At 56.6% G+C, this 13,707-nt stretch overlaps 1 protein-coding gene across 7 annotated transcripts in view; it reads left to right on the top strand.

Annotated features, from left to right (window-relative positions):
• The window catches only part of RNF123 (ring finger protein 123), a 34,276-nt gene that overhangs the window by 7,470 nt on the left and 13,099 nt on the right, over window positions 1–13,707 (top strand). For 6 of the 7 annotated variants that reach the window (XM_037742494.1, XM_037742382.1, XM_037742432.1 and 3 more), the window contains 23 exons: window positions 1,251–1,330; window positions 1,447–1,541; window positions 1,958–2,012; window positions 2,125–2,210; window positions 2,506–2,592; window positions 2,821–2,888; window positions 3,048–3,173; window positions 3,515–3,629; window positions 3,713–3,817; window positions 4,276–4,401; window positions 4,520–4,612; window positions 4,684–4,757; window positions 5,539–5,656; window positions 5,809–5,908; window positions 6,079–6,140; window positions 6,329–6,400; window positions 6,627–6,747; window positions 7,397–7,498; window positions 8,568–8,674; window positions 9,046–9,244; window positions 9,583–9,728; window positions 10,044–10,127; window positions 10,860–10,967. In XM_037742494.1, the coding sequence (XP_037598422.1) occupies window positions 2,166–2,210; window positions 2,506–2,592; window positions 2,821–2,888; window positions 3,048–3,173; window positions 3,515–3,629; window positions 3,713–3,817; window positions 4,276–4,401; window positions 4,520–4,612; window positions 4,684–4,757; window positions 5,539–5,656; window positions 5,809–5,908; window positions 6,079–6,140; window positions 6,329–6,400; window positions 6,627–6,747; window positions 7,397–7,498; window positions 8,568–8,674; window positions 9,046–9,244; window positions 9,583–9,728; window positions 10,044–10,127; window positions 10,860–10,967 (2,058 nt within the window). In that variant the 5' untranslated portion in view covers window positions 1,251–1,330; window positions 1,447–1,541; window positions 1,958–2,012; window positions 2,125–2,165. Of the gene's footprint in view, window positions 1–1,213; window positions 1,331–1,446; window positions 1,542–1,957; window positions 2,013–2,124; window positions 2,211–2,505; window positions 2,593–2,820; window positions 2,889–3,047; window positions 3,174–3,514; window positions 3,630–3,712; window positions 3,818–4,275; window positions 4,402–4,519; window positions 4,613–4,683; window positions 4,758–5,538; window positions 5,657–5,808; window positions 5,909–6,078; window positions 6,141–6,328; window positions 6,401–6,626; window positions 6,748–7,396; window positions 7,499–8,567; window positions 8,675–9,045; window positions 9,245–9,582; window positions 9,729–10,043; window positions 10,128–10,859; window positions 10,968–13,707 lie in introns of all 7 variants that reach the window. The other variant, XM_037742402.1, reaches the window with a different exon arrangement.

Raw genomic sequence — 13,707 nt, 5'->3', positions numbered from 1 at the left:
TTTCCCAGCTCCTTTGGCTCGGATAGGTGGGACATGTGCTCTACTGACCATTTATGGACAGAGCCAGCCAGCAGCTCAGGGGGCCGAGCCTTTCATACTTCCAGGACATGTCTCATTCAACACAGACTCCCCTGGATGGGTGGTGGTGAGACTGGAATCTGCCCCAAAGGAACCACAGGCCTAGGGGCAAGGGCTGGACTAGGTGGCCTTGGTACTGACCACTTTGGGAACCAACATTTCTCCCAGCCTTCTTCCGGACATCATCAACACAGGCACCATTGAGAGTGGGCAGGTTATGTGCTAGGCTGGCATCATGTGTATTCCCTGGGATCTTGACAGCATCTCTGACATAAGCCATTATTCCATTTTTACAGTTGAAGGAATTAAGACTTAAAGAGGGCTACTTTTTTTTTTCTTTTTTGAGGTGGAGTCTTGCTCTGTTGCCCAGGCTATACTCCAGTGGTGTGATCTTGGCTCACTACAACCTCTGCCTCCTGGGTTCAAGCAATTCTCCTCCTTCAGCCTCCCGAGTAGCTGGGATTACAGACAGGCACATGCCACCACTCCTGGCTATTTTTTGTGTTTCTGGTAGAGGCGGGGTTTCACTATGTTGGCCAGGCTGGTCTTGAACTGCTGACCTGATGATCCACCCACCTTGGCCTCCCAAAGTGCTGGGATTACAGGTGTGAGCCACTGCACCTGGCCTCTATTTTTTTTTAACATTCCTGAGGTACACCAAATTGGACTGGTTATACTTTTTGGGGGGAGGGGAATGGAGTCTCACTCTTGTCGCCCAGGCTGGAGTGCAGTGACACGATCTTGGCTCACTACAACCTCTGTCCCCCAAGGTTCAAGCAGTTCTCCTGCCTCAGCCTCCCAAGTAACTGTGATTACACATATGTGCCACCACACCCAGCTAATTTTTGTATTTTTTGTGGAGATGGGGTCTTACCATGTTGGCCAGGCTGGTCTCAAACTTCTGACCTCAAGTGATTTACCCACTTCAGCCTCCCAAAGTGCTCATATTATAGGCATGAGCCACCACACCCAGCCTGGACTGGTTATACTTTTGAGTTTAGCATAGAATCCAACCTTCTGACCTCCCAAATGCCAGAGTCAAAGACGGGGCACAACTCTTTCTCTGGAGTCTAGGCAGCCCTCCTCTGAGCTCAGGGGAAGGGATGGTATTTAGTGTCATCTGGCTGATTTCAAGGACTTGTGGACCCCTGGCAGCCTCTCACTCTCCCCAGGAAACCCCTGAACTTCCAGAACCTGCCAGAACATTTGGACCTGCTGCTACAGGTGGACGATGAAGAAGAGGAAAGCCAGGGTATGTGGCCGCCTCTGGAGTGGGGTTGAGAGGTCCTGGAGATGTCTGGTGAGCTCAGGACTCCCTATGCGTCCTGTCAGACACTCTGCCCTGCCTGACCCCCCTCCCCTTTTCAGGACAGGTTGAAGGGCGGCTTGGCCCATCCACTGTGGTCCTGGATCACACAGGCGGCTTCGAGGGGCTTCTCCTAGTAGATGATGACCTGCTGGGGGTGAGTGAGGGTGAGGTGTGGAGACGCAGATCCAGCCCCTTCTGACGGCCCCAGGCTCCTCCTGATGTGGCCCTAGTCTCTCATCTTGATGAGGCTGCAGCCAAAAACATGTCCTGATGTGGCCCCAGACTGTTGTGTTCTCAGTCCTCAGACTCTCCCACCAAAGCCCTGAAACAGTCTTGATGTGGCCTCAGTTCCCAGCCCTTCTGAGCATGGCCCCTCTCTCATCTTTCCCCTGGCTCAGGATCCCTCCTGCTACAGGCCTGCCCCCTCCCACTGTCTTCAGGCACAGTGCAGTGTTGGCTACCGAAGGCAAATACCAGCAGGGCTGGCTCAGTTGGGGATGGGGTCTTTTCCCCCTGGGGAGATGCCCTGTGTACCTGGGAGGAAGCCTACCATCCCTCTTCTTCACCCAGGTGATTGGACACAGCAACTTTGGCACCATCCGCTCTACCACATGCGTGTACAAAGGTGAGACCCTACTCTGCTGTGGCCCAGGTAGTTGGGAGAAAGTTTGAGGGCCCAGGCTTGAGGCAGGAAGCAGTCCTTGTCCACCTTGTGGGCCTAACTCAGCTCTTTCCAGGGAAATGGGTCTACGAGGTCCTCATCTCCTCCCAGGGGCTCATGCAGATTGGCTGGTGCACCATCAGCTGCCGCTTCAACCAGGAGGTACATGTGGGGGAGGGGACGCCTCCCTGGGCCCAAGGAGAGCTTCTGCCACAGGCCTTATCAGGGCTCCGGAGCCCCTCAGACCTGCCCAGGACCCTAACCTGGACTGCCCTCTGGAGAAGAAACATGTCCCACCCCATCCCAGGCACCCCAGCTCAGAGAATACCCCTTACTCTTTCCCTTAGATCATTTGTTCCCTTCTCTAGAGCCATATGGGTCCAAGGCTGGTGATTGGTGGGCTCTGGTCCAGCCCCTGTCTGCCTCACCAGGGACCTCACAGGCAGTTCCTCCCTAGGAGGGGGTTGGAGATACACACAACTCCTATGCCTATGATGGCAACCGTGTGCGCAAGTGGAACGTGACCACAACGAATTACGGCAAGGTGAGAGCCAAGCCCCCTGTGGGTCATCCATCCCATGACTGTCACTACAACTTATCTGGAGCCACTGGGCAGCCATAAGGGACTATAGGGCACCAGGGAAGGGTCAGGGACCCAGGTCCATTGTCCTTGTAGACAGTCTCCACTGGGTGGTTCTGGAAACACAGCTGGGGTGCAGAGCCAGCAAGCCGCTGGGCTTCTGTGCCTCTATGAGGCCTCCTCTTGTGGCAGGCGTGGGCAGCGGGGGACATCGTGAGCTGTCTAATCGACCTGGATGATGGCACGCTGTCCTTCTGTCTGTGAGTTTCCTATCTCTATGCACAGGCCTGGCCTCTGGAGCCTCCCCAGACTGCCCCACCTCCTGGGCCCTGTAAGGGGCCAGGTGGAGGTTGATAGCCTGAGCGTGGGCAGGCATATACTTCTTAGCACTGGCTCACAGACCCACCTTTCTCCCCCAGGAACGGTGTATCACTGGGCACTGCCTTCGAGAACCTATCCAGGGGCCTGGGCATGGCCTACTTCCCAGCCATCAGCCTTTCTTTCAAGGAGTCCGTGGCCTTCAACTTTGGCAGCCGTCCTCTGCGATATCATTTTGGGAAGATGGCTGTGGGCTGCGCAGAAGCTCTTGGGGAAACTGGGATGAGGGGCTCCCTATCCCAGGGTTGTGGTGGGCTGGTGGCAGGCCCTGGCTGCTACAGAGTGAGTGGGAGACAACTTTCCTCACAGCAGCCTGGTTGGTTGGGTGCCCTTGTCTCCATTAACAGATGAGGAACTTGAAGTGTCCTCCCTAGGGAGAATAAGTAGGTGAGTTGTGATGTAAACCAGCCCTGCCTTAGAGACCAGGCCCCTCAGGGTTGTCGGTGGGGAGGGATAGTGGGCATGTCTGAGCCATAGATAAGGCGTTGGTGGCTTAACTCTGTGGCACCTACCCAGTGGCGGGCTACCGGCCCCTGCAGGACCCACCTAGTGCTGACCTGGTGCGGGCACAGAGGTTGCTGGGCTGCTTCCGGGCAGTGCTGAGTGTGGAGCTGGACCCCATGGTGAGCTGGTCTGGACCAGGCGGGCTGGGGGCGTTCCATAGCCTCCTGCCCCTCATACTTCTCCCTCCTCCCGCTCCACACAGGAAGGGCAGCTGTTGGACAGGGAGAGCTCCGAGTGGCGGTTGCGGGGCCAGCCCACTGTCCTCCTCACACTGGCCCACATCTTCCATCGCTTTGCACCGCTCCTGGTGAGCGGCATTGGGAGGGGAGGAGGCAGGCCTTGCCAGACACACCCATGTAGATGTGTCCTCACTAGGGGCTGCGGTGCTGAGGTGCCCGTAGCATCACCTGGCAGGAGCCCCATGTGACCAGGGCCCTCAGACCTCAAAGTTGGTCCCCCAGGGAAACAGGGACATTGCCAGCCAAGGGCATCAGGGGATGTCCTGGAAAGAAGACTGAAGGGTAATAACATCACAGGCCAAGGAAACTGCGTGTGCCAAGCCCTAGAGGAGCCATGGGGCAATGGCTTTCTTGTCCCTCAGTCAGAACCCGGAAGGGCTCATCTTATGTTTGGTGTTGCTCAAGTGGCTCAAGGCCCTATGCCTGAGGCTGGAGCCCTCGGCGTGGCCTCTGCCATATGCCAGGGCAGGGGTGCCTTGACCAGAGTGGAAGGCCACCACCTCACCAGTGCCTGGCCTTGGTGCAGCGCAAGGTGTACCTGGTGGAGGCTGTGCTCATGAGCTTCCTGCTGAGCATCGTGGAGAAGGGCACACGCGCACAAGCACAGTCCGTGGTGCACCAGGTCCTGGACCTCTTGTGGCTCTTCATGGAGGTGAGGCTCCTGACCTCAGGCCTCAGGGCTGGCTGTCAGTCTTCACTGGGCTTGGGAAGATACGGGGAGAGTCTTGGAAAAGGCCCCAAACATGGCTGCCCTGGCATCTCTCCCCCAGGACTATGAGGTACAAGATTGCCTCAAGCAGTTGATGATGTCTCTGCTTCGGCTGTACCGGTTCTCACCCATCGTCCCAGACCTGGGCCTACAGGTGGGAGCATCTGCCCCTGTCCTGGCCCCCCTGGAACTCCCCCGTCCACTCTGAACACCCCCTCTCCGCAGATCCATTACCTACGGCTCACGATCGCCATCCTGAGGCATGAGAAGTCCCGCAAGTTTCTGCTTAGCAACGTCCTGTATCCTCCCCGTGCTGCCAGGCAGGCCAGACATGGGGTGCCCTCTGGGCTCAGCAGAGGCCAGGAAGGGGAGTGTCCATCAGGCCAGGGGTCCCCTGGTAGGATCAAGAGGACTAGAGCTGCCCCACATGTGGCACTTTCTCTACAGAGCAAGGAAGGGAGAGCAAAGGACTGAGCCTGGCCAGCCAGCCTAGTCAGGGGCTTCCGAATGACTGCAGACTTGGGCTATATGGAGGTGTGGGAGGAGCCACAGGGCCTGCCCTCTTCAGCCATAGCCAGCACTTTTGTCCATGTTTCACAGTGGGGATTCCTGCGAGATCTTCTTTAAGGAGGCAGCTCTTCCTGCTTCCCAGAAATACTGTGAACTGCATAAATGGGAAAGAGCCTAGTTCTAAGCCCCTGGCTGGGAAGCCTGAGCTTGTAGCCGTCTTCTTGGTCTGGGGTCTTCCAACCTCCAGGAGGCAGACACAAAGTTGGGAGACACAGAGGTCAGAGTTGGGGCATGAGAAGAGGCCACCGGGCCCTCTCTCCAGCTTGTCCCATGGTCATCTGTTCCTGTGACAAGCCCTTGTCATGCACTTGCTGGGTACTGGACTTGGTGGGCTTCACAGCCACAGCCTTTTGTCAGGGAGCATGCCCTGGAGGTCAGACACATAGCAGCGATGGCCCCTGTGGTGGTGGGAGAGATGCGGTAGGCACATCTGGGGATGGGCTCCGGGAAGGACTCGAGGGTGTGCGGACTGCCCTTTGGCGAGCAGAGCCCTGCCTTGACACCCGCCAGCTTCGACGTGCTCCGCTCCGTCGTGTTCTTTTACATCAAGAGCCCCTTGCGTGTGGAGGAAGCTGGCCTGCAGGAGCTCATTCCCACCACCTGGTGGCCCCACCGCTCCAGTAAGGAGGTGAGTGCACCCCCAGTAGGATGGACAGAGGTCATGGCAAGGGCTGGCCTGGGTGCCTGGCCACCGGGCACCTAGCATGGGTGTTCTGTGTGAAGTAGGCCTGTCTAGGTCCCGGGTGACCTTGCTGTCTTCCTCCCTCTACCCCTGCATAGGGCAAAGAGAACACGGAGATGAAGGAGGAGACAGCAGAGGAGCGGCTGCGTCGTCGAGCCTATGAACGGGGCTGCCAGCGGCTCAAGAAGCGCATTGAAGGTTGGCCCTCCTTGGGCACGGGGTAGGGTGGGAGGTGTATGTGCACGTGAGGGTGCTTGGAGGTGCCCATGCCTAGGTGGGACTTGGGGAACCCTGGTGGTGGAGTTCTGACCCAAGCCTGCACCCCATCCCCTGGAGCCTGAGGGCCGTGTTCCTCACCTCACCCCCAGTGGTGGAAGAACTACAGGTCCAGATCCTGAAGCTGCTGCTGGACAATAAAGATGGCAACGGGGTGAGTAACTCCCAGGCCCCTGGGTGGGGCTCTGTGGGGAGGGATGCTGCACTGGGCCTTAAGACCTAGAGGGTGGGGACTGGCTCTGGTTCCCATGGCAGGGGCCAGGGGAAGGTGCAGCACTGAGCCAGCCCAGTCTGGGCCTGCATTCTCAGCTCAGCACAGCCTCACTTTTCTTTCCCTCAAAGGGCGAAGCTTCTAGGTACATATTCCTGACCAAGTTTCGCAAGTTTCTGCAGGAAAATGCCAGCGGCCGTGGGGTAGGTGTCCTTTGGGCCAGCCCCCTGTGGACCCCTGGCTGCACCGCACAGGCCACGCCCTCAGCACCTAGCACCTTCGGGCTGCCTCATCCCTGCCTAGCCCTGAGCTTTTCTCTGCTGCTTTTCCCTCCCTGCTCAACTCACAACCCTTGGACAGGGCCTTGGATGAGGAATGGGTGAGTCACTGGGCTGGCACCAATGCATGTTTTCTGCCTGGTACCCACAGAACATGCCCATGCTCTGCCCCCCCGAGTACATGGTCTGCTTCTTACACCGACTGATCTCTGCCCTGCGATACTATTGGGATGAGTACAAGGCTTCCAGTCCCCATGCTTCCTACAGTGAGGGTGAGTGGCACTGGGACCCCAGGTCAGTGAGGCTGGATAGAGCCAGGCATAGGGTAGCCTCTAGTGTTAGTACAGAGTGTTGAGCTGAGGCTGGGGGCTGCAGGGAGCTATCCCCAGCATCCTGCCTAGTTGAAGCCGTAGATGGCTTCTCCACTGGGGCAGCAAGAGCCCCACACCCCAGGCCAGCCAATCCTGTGTTTGCTCCGACTGTCCCATGGGTGCCTACCTTTATGGGCTCTTTCCCTTGGTCCTTGCCCCCCATTTCTCTGTGCAGTCCTTTATAGGGCTGCCTTGGGTGGGTGGTGGGGGGCCTTGTGTTTGAGTCCCCAAGGGTCAGTGGGAGCCTTACCTGCCCTGGATTGCAGGATATCCCACAAGGCTGGGGCTGGGCCTCTGCTTCTCCCGAGTGAATGGCTACCATGAGTGCCTCTATCACCCCAAATTGTGCAGCTGCTGGCTCTGACCTGAAATAGCAGAGGTGGAGAGGAGGAAGGGGAAGTCTGGGTTCTGGTTCCTCTGTCTGCCAGGGTGAGTGGGTAGCCAAGGCCAGAATTCCCAGGCTGTGCTAGGCCAGACTAGAGGTGAGGGCTGTGGGGAGGGTCTTCCTGCTGGGACCTGACCACTGGCCCGGCCTCTTCACTTCTCGCAGAGGCCTACATCCCTCCCCAGGTTTTCTATAATGGCAAGGTGGACTACTTTGACCTGCAGCGCCTGGGGGGCCTCCTCTCCCACCTGCGGAAGACCCTCAAAGGTGTGTGCAGGCCTGTGGGCAGGGAAGAAGTCTGGGGCCAGGTGGGGGATGGTCCCTGAGCCTGCTCTGCTATGGGTGCTGAGCCATCCTGTGCCCACTAGAGGGTGCCCAAGTCCCTTTACCTACTCAAGCAGGAAGATGCTGATCTGCCCACCCCACATCTGGGCAGCTTCTCCTTCCCTCCAGCACCCCCACCATAGGGGTCAGGTGTGCCTGGCAGGGGACCAGGGATCTTGGTGAGGTGTGGGTGGGGCATGCAGGTGCTGCCAGAGCTGCCTTCAGGGATGAGCGCAAGCTGCTCTGGTGCAGGGCTGAGGGCACAGACAGAGCAAGGCCCTGAGCCAGGCATGAGGGTGGGTCTGTGTGGTCAGAACCTCTGTCTGGCTGCCACAGTGTGGACACTGGAGTGCAGGCTGAGGGACAGGAGTCTAGGTGTCCACACACAGGAGATAAGGGCCTGCCCCAGGGAGGTAGGGGAAGGCACAGGTGGAGGAGAGGAGTCAGGATGACTCCAGGCTTTCTGCCAGAGGTTGTGTTGATGGGGCATCATGAGCGAGAGGGGCTGCAGGAGGCGGCGAAGATGACAATTCTGAAGATGACAATTCTGCGTTGGACACAGCACATTTAGCTGGGAGCAAGGCCTGCGCTGGAGGCAGTGAAGGCGGGGTCAGCTGTCAGCATAGAAGTGGGGATGAGCCTGGGACAAGGCTTGGCTCCCCCAGGGAGTGCCCAGAATGAAGCGGCCCTGGAAGCTCCTTTTGTTTATGGAGTAGTCAGAGAGTGGGGGAGGCTCTAGAGAGTAGGTCCTGGGAAACAAAGACAGGGACCTGCAGGAAGGGTGTGATGGGGAAGGCCTCCTGCTACTAAGTGGTGGCTAGACATGGGGCCCGGGAGATGCAGAGACAAGGCTGAGTGGAGGCGGCGGAGGGGTGAGGTGCAGACACCGTGCTAAACTGGGCTCTGCGAGACCTACTGCCCAGCCTGCTGGGCTTTCTCACCATCCTGGGCACTTCCACAGTGGCCCCTCATGCTACCACTGGCCTGAGAACCCTCCTGCTCTTCCTCCCAGATGACCTTGCTTCTAAAGCCAACATTGTGATCGACCCACTGGAGCTCCAGGCAGCCACCATGGATGACCTGGACGAGGATGAGGAGCCAGCCCCATCTATGGCCCAGGTGCCACAGTGGGGGCTGGTGGGGGGCTTTGCTTGGGCTTTTTCTTTATCGTGTTTGCAGGAGTCTCATCCAGGGCCACCCCCCTCCATGTAGGCAAGGGGCCTCTCACCAGACAGAGGGGCAAAGGGCAGACACGGTGCTAAACTGGGCTCTGCGAGGCCTACTGCCTAGCCTTCTGGGCTCTCTCACCATGGCCGCTCATGCAACCACTGGCCTGAGAATCCTCCTGCTCTTCCTCCCAGATGACCTTGCTTCCAAAGCTGGTCTCTCGATGTGGGTGGAGGCATGGACCCTCCCTCGCGATTCCCCAACCCCATGGACCAAGGGAACCCTGAACCAGCCCTGGTCCTGGCGTCCTTTCTTCACTGCAGCGCCCCATGCAGGCCCTGGCTGTTGGGGGGTCACTACCCCTGCCCCGGCCCAGCTGGCTCAGTTCTCCAACCTTGGGCCGAGCCAACCGCTTCCTCAGTACAGCAGCCGTGAGCCTCATGACCCCACGGCGTCCTCTTAGCACCTTGGAGAAAGTGAAGGTCCGCACGCTGAGCGTGGAGCAGAGGACCCGTGAGGACAGTAGGTGCTGGGTGGGGTCAGACAGGGCCCCAAAGGACTCCTTGACCGTGTATAACCCCCACCCTGGGCAAAGCCAAGATACACTCCATGCCCTCCCAACCCTGTGGTCCGGCAGCATCCCAGGAGTGCAGGAAGCACACTCTGAGGGCAGGAGATCGATGCCACAGAAATAGGTCCTGGCACTGCGGGCCTTGCCCTCCACCCCATCCCTGCCCCCATAGGCTTCCCGAGGGTCCCTCCTGGGGCACAGGAACGGGAGAGGATTCCCTCTCCTGCTGCAAGGCAGGCAGGAGAGCTGGGATGGCCCTGCCTTGACCCTGCCCTCCCTCGCTCTCCAGTTGAAGGCAGCCACTGGAACGAGGGCCTGCTGCTGGGGCGGCCCCCCGAGGAGCCTGAGCAGCCCCTCACCGAGAACTCGCTGCTGGAAGTCCTGGATGGGGTGGTCATGATGTACAACCTCAGCGTGCACCAGCAGCTGGGCAAGGTTGCACACTCTTGGGCCCTGCATTCGGTGGGGGTGTTGTGTGTGTTTGGTTGTGTGTGTGTATGTGTGTGCCTGTGTCCATATGGGCCCACAGGGCTGCCTGTGCATGACCGTGCACGGGAGCACGGGAGCACATGCTTCAGCAGGGCTGGTTTCTGCTCCTGCTGCTTCAGTCTGTCCTGCTGACTGTTGTGGGAACGGGGCAGCCCTGGGCCTAAGGTTGGGACCTTGGCAGGGTTGGGGTCTAGACTGGGTCTGAAGAAGCCTGGATGAAGTACCCAAGGGGCACTCTGGACATGTGGTCCCGTGCTGTAGATGGTGGGTGTCTCCGATGATGTGAATGAATACGCAGTGGCTCTGAGGGACACAGAAGACAAGCTCCACCGGTGCCCTGAGCGGGTAATGCCCACAGGCCGTCTTGGGTGGGGGCAGCTTTCTTACCTCAGATCGCAGGCAACCACAGATGAAGTCTAGTTCTGGGGGCTGCCCGCAGTTCTCCTCGTCCCTGCCCTAGCCCTGGCCATAGCATACCAGAGAGAGTTGGGCTGGCAGCAGGGCCTGGCACCCATCTCCAGTGTGGCCTGTGCCTAGGCGTCCCCCACTCCCCAGGCCCACTAAGTGCTGAAGCACACCCACTCTCCTCATCAATTATGCATTGACCCTGAGTGCTTCCTCGGCCACTTGCAGAGTCAGCAGGAAGCGGGGCCTGGCTCTGCTGCACCCTCCAGAGCCTTCTGCTGTAGCTGCCCTGGCCTGGGAAGTGGGGCCCGGTGTGTCCAGGCCGAGCTTCCCTGGCAGCTCTCACCCACCCCCGCCTGTCAGCAGATCCTTGGGCCTGGCAGCTGCAGGAGCAGCAGTTCTGGCATCAGGTCCCTGGGTGCTCTAGCCAGGATCTCACAGACCTCCAGCTGGGCCTCACTTCCATGTCCTGCAGGGACCACCATGGCCCTGTTCTGAGGCTGGTTCAGGGTCACCAGAGGGTCAGTGGCAGGGCAGGGTTTTGAAAAATGGAGCCCAATCCCTTGCCTGCTCCAGGCACTAGTAGGGCCCTTCCTAGTCTGCCTGCCGGGTTAGGGTGGAGCTGGGCATGGGGCCATTTCTTGATTGTCCTCCTTTCCCCTTGGGTGCCAGAGGAAGGACATTTTTGCAGAGTTGACCAAGAGCCAGAAGGTTTTCTCTGAAAAGCTGGACCACCTGAGCCGCCGTCTTGCCTGGGTCCACGCCACTGTCTACTCCCAGGTGAGCCGGGACTGCAGCTGCCCTGCCACGACCTCACTGTCTGACCACAGGTTGGGCAAGGTTATGCCAGGATCCTTGGTGCACCTGCCCTTTCAGGCCTCTGGCATACACATGTCCCTTCTGACACTTCAGACTCTGTCACCCCATGCCATGTCCCCTATACCCCTCATGCCCCGTGGACTGAGGAAGTGCTGTTTCTGGACCTCCAGTACACCTCACAGACCTGTCCTTCAAGGAACAAGCTCTGTCTGTCTGCCTCACCTGCTCCCGCCTCTTCCCAGTTTCTCAGCCCCCCTCCTCTCTCATGAGTGCATCAGGGGCTCTGCAGTTTTTCAGGGAGCCACACCCCACCCTCTGCATCTGCCTCTGTCTCACACATTACCACCCCAAGGCCACTGGCTTGGTCCTCACTCACTCACTGATTCACTTGCTCATTCATTCAATAGCATGCACCCAATACCTGGTGTGTGCCAGGTGCCGTCCGGGACACTAGGGGCACACACATGGTAATAAACCAGAAAGACGAGTCCCTGCCCTCCCAGGGCACTCAGCCTGGTGGGATACATGGATGGACAAACAGATGGATAGGGCACTCCTGATGTGACTGGAGTTTCACCCCCGGCCTCAGACCCTCTGGACTCATTGCCTCTCCTTGCCCCTGCTGGCATCTCTCCCCTACCAGTGAGTGCCCTGAGGCTCTCTTCAGGTGCCAGTGTCTGGGCATCTGCTGTCTTCTTGGGCACCCTGCATGACTGGGTGATCAAGGCCCTTGGTGTCCCTATCTCTATCATCTCTGCTTGCTGTTTCTTCTGATGGCTTCTCTGCAAAACCCAAACCACCTCTGCCCTTTTCCCACTCCTGGCTCTCTTGTTACCCTGGATGACTGTGCTTACTGCCCCAGGACGGGGGAACTTCCTCTCCCTCCTGCCCCAAGGTTTCCTGCTTGCCCACCTACCTCAGCAGTTTGGCTGCCCTCTCCCATACTGCCTTCTGGAGACCCTCACTTTCTCATCTCACTGCCTTTTTTTAAGTTATGCTAAAATACGTATGACGTAAAATTTACCATCTTAGCTTTTTCTTTTTTTGAGACAGAGTCTTACTCTGTTGACCAGGCTGGAGTGCAATGGCATGATCTTGGCTCACTGCAATCTCTATTTCCTGGGTTCACGCAGTTCTCATGGGATTATAGGTGTGCCACTGCGCCTGGCTAGTTTTTGTATTTTTTAGTAGAGATGGGGTCTACTGTGTTGGCCCAGCTGGCCTCGTGTGATTCCCCCCACCTTGGCCTCCCAAAGTGCTGGGATAACAGGCATGAGCCACCATGTGTGGCCTCCGCCCATCTTTAAGTGTTAAGTCTATTCACATTGTCATATAGCCAATCTCCAGGATCATTTCATCTTGCAAAACTGTTACTCTGTGCCCATTAAACAAAACGTCCTGTCCTCCCTTCCCCCAGCCCTGGCAACCACCATCCTACTTTCTGTCTCTATGAATTTGACTACTCTAAGCACCTCATCTAGGAAGAATCATACACTATTTGTTCTTTTGTGTCTGGCATTAGTGTAACGTCCTCGAAGTTCATTCATGTTATAGTACGTGTCAGTACGTACTCGTTTTTGAGGCTGAATAGTCCGTTGTACAGACACCACGTTTCATGTGTACAGTTCCTTGTCTAGGAATGCTTGGGTTGCTTCTGCTTCGGGCTACTGTGAACAATGGTGTAATGAACATGGGTGTGCAAAGATCTCTTTGAGACCCTAATTTCAATTCCTTTGGTTATATATGCAGAAGTGGAATTGCTGTATCATATGGTAATTCTGGTTTTTATTTTTATTTTTGAGACAATCTTGCTCTGTCGCCCGGGCTGGAGTGCAATGGCACGATCTCAGTTCACTGTAACCGTCACATCCTGGGTTCAAGTGATTCTCCTGTCTCAGCCCCCTGAGTAGCTAGGACTCCAGGCATGTACCACCATGCACAGCTAATTTTTGTATTTTTAGTAGTTTTGCCATGTTAGTCAGACTGGTCTTGAACTCCTGACCTCAGGTGATCCACCGATTTTGGCTTCCCAAAGTGCTGGGATTATAGATGTGAACCACCATGCCTGGCCAATTCTGTTTTTCAGTTTTTTTGGAAACTACCATATTGTTTCTACAGCGGCTCTACCATGTTACATTCTCACCAGTAGTGCATGAGGGTTCCAGTTTCTCCATACATATCCTTTGCAACACTTATTTTTCTGTCCTTTTTTGGTGGAGGCAGGATCTTACTATGTTGCTCAGTTGTCAAACTCCTGAGTTTAAGCAATCCTCCTGCCTCAGCCTCCCAAAGTGCTGGGATTATAGGATGAACCACCTATAATCAAGCATTTCTGCTTTTTCTCTCTTTATTTTTTAACTTAATTTTATTTATTTATTTTAGAGATGGGGTTTCACCATGTCAGCCAGGATGGTCTCGATCGCCTAACCTCGTGATCTGCCTGCCTCGGCTTCCCAAAGTGCTGGGATTACAGGCATGAGCCACTGCGCCCAGCCAATTTCTGCTTTTTTAATAGTAAATCCTAATTGGTAGGATATGGTACCTTGTTGTGGTTCTGATTTGCATTTTCCTAATGATTAGTGATATTATAGCAAAATAGTACCTTTATATTCACTTATTGATCATTTGTGGGTGTTTTTTTTTTTTTTTTTTTTTTTTTTTTTTTTTTTTTTTTTTTTTTTTTTTTTTTTTTTTTTTTTTT

The sequence above is a fragment of the Cebus imitator genome, unplaced genomic scaffold (genome assembly GCF_001604975.1).
Source record: "Cebus imitator isolate Cc_AM_T3 unplaced genomic scaffold, Cebus_imitator-1.0 Scaffold0, whole genome shotgun sequence".
Classification (NCBI taxonomy): domain Eukaryota; kingdom Metazoa; phylum Chordata; class Mammalia; order Primates; family Cebidae; genus Cebus; species Cebus imitator.
Note: the sequence above shows the minus strand (reverse complement) of the source record. Positions and strands in the feature narration are given on the sequence as shown.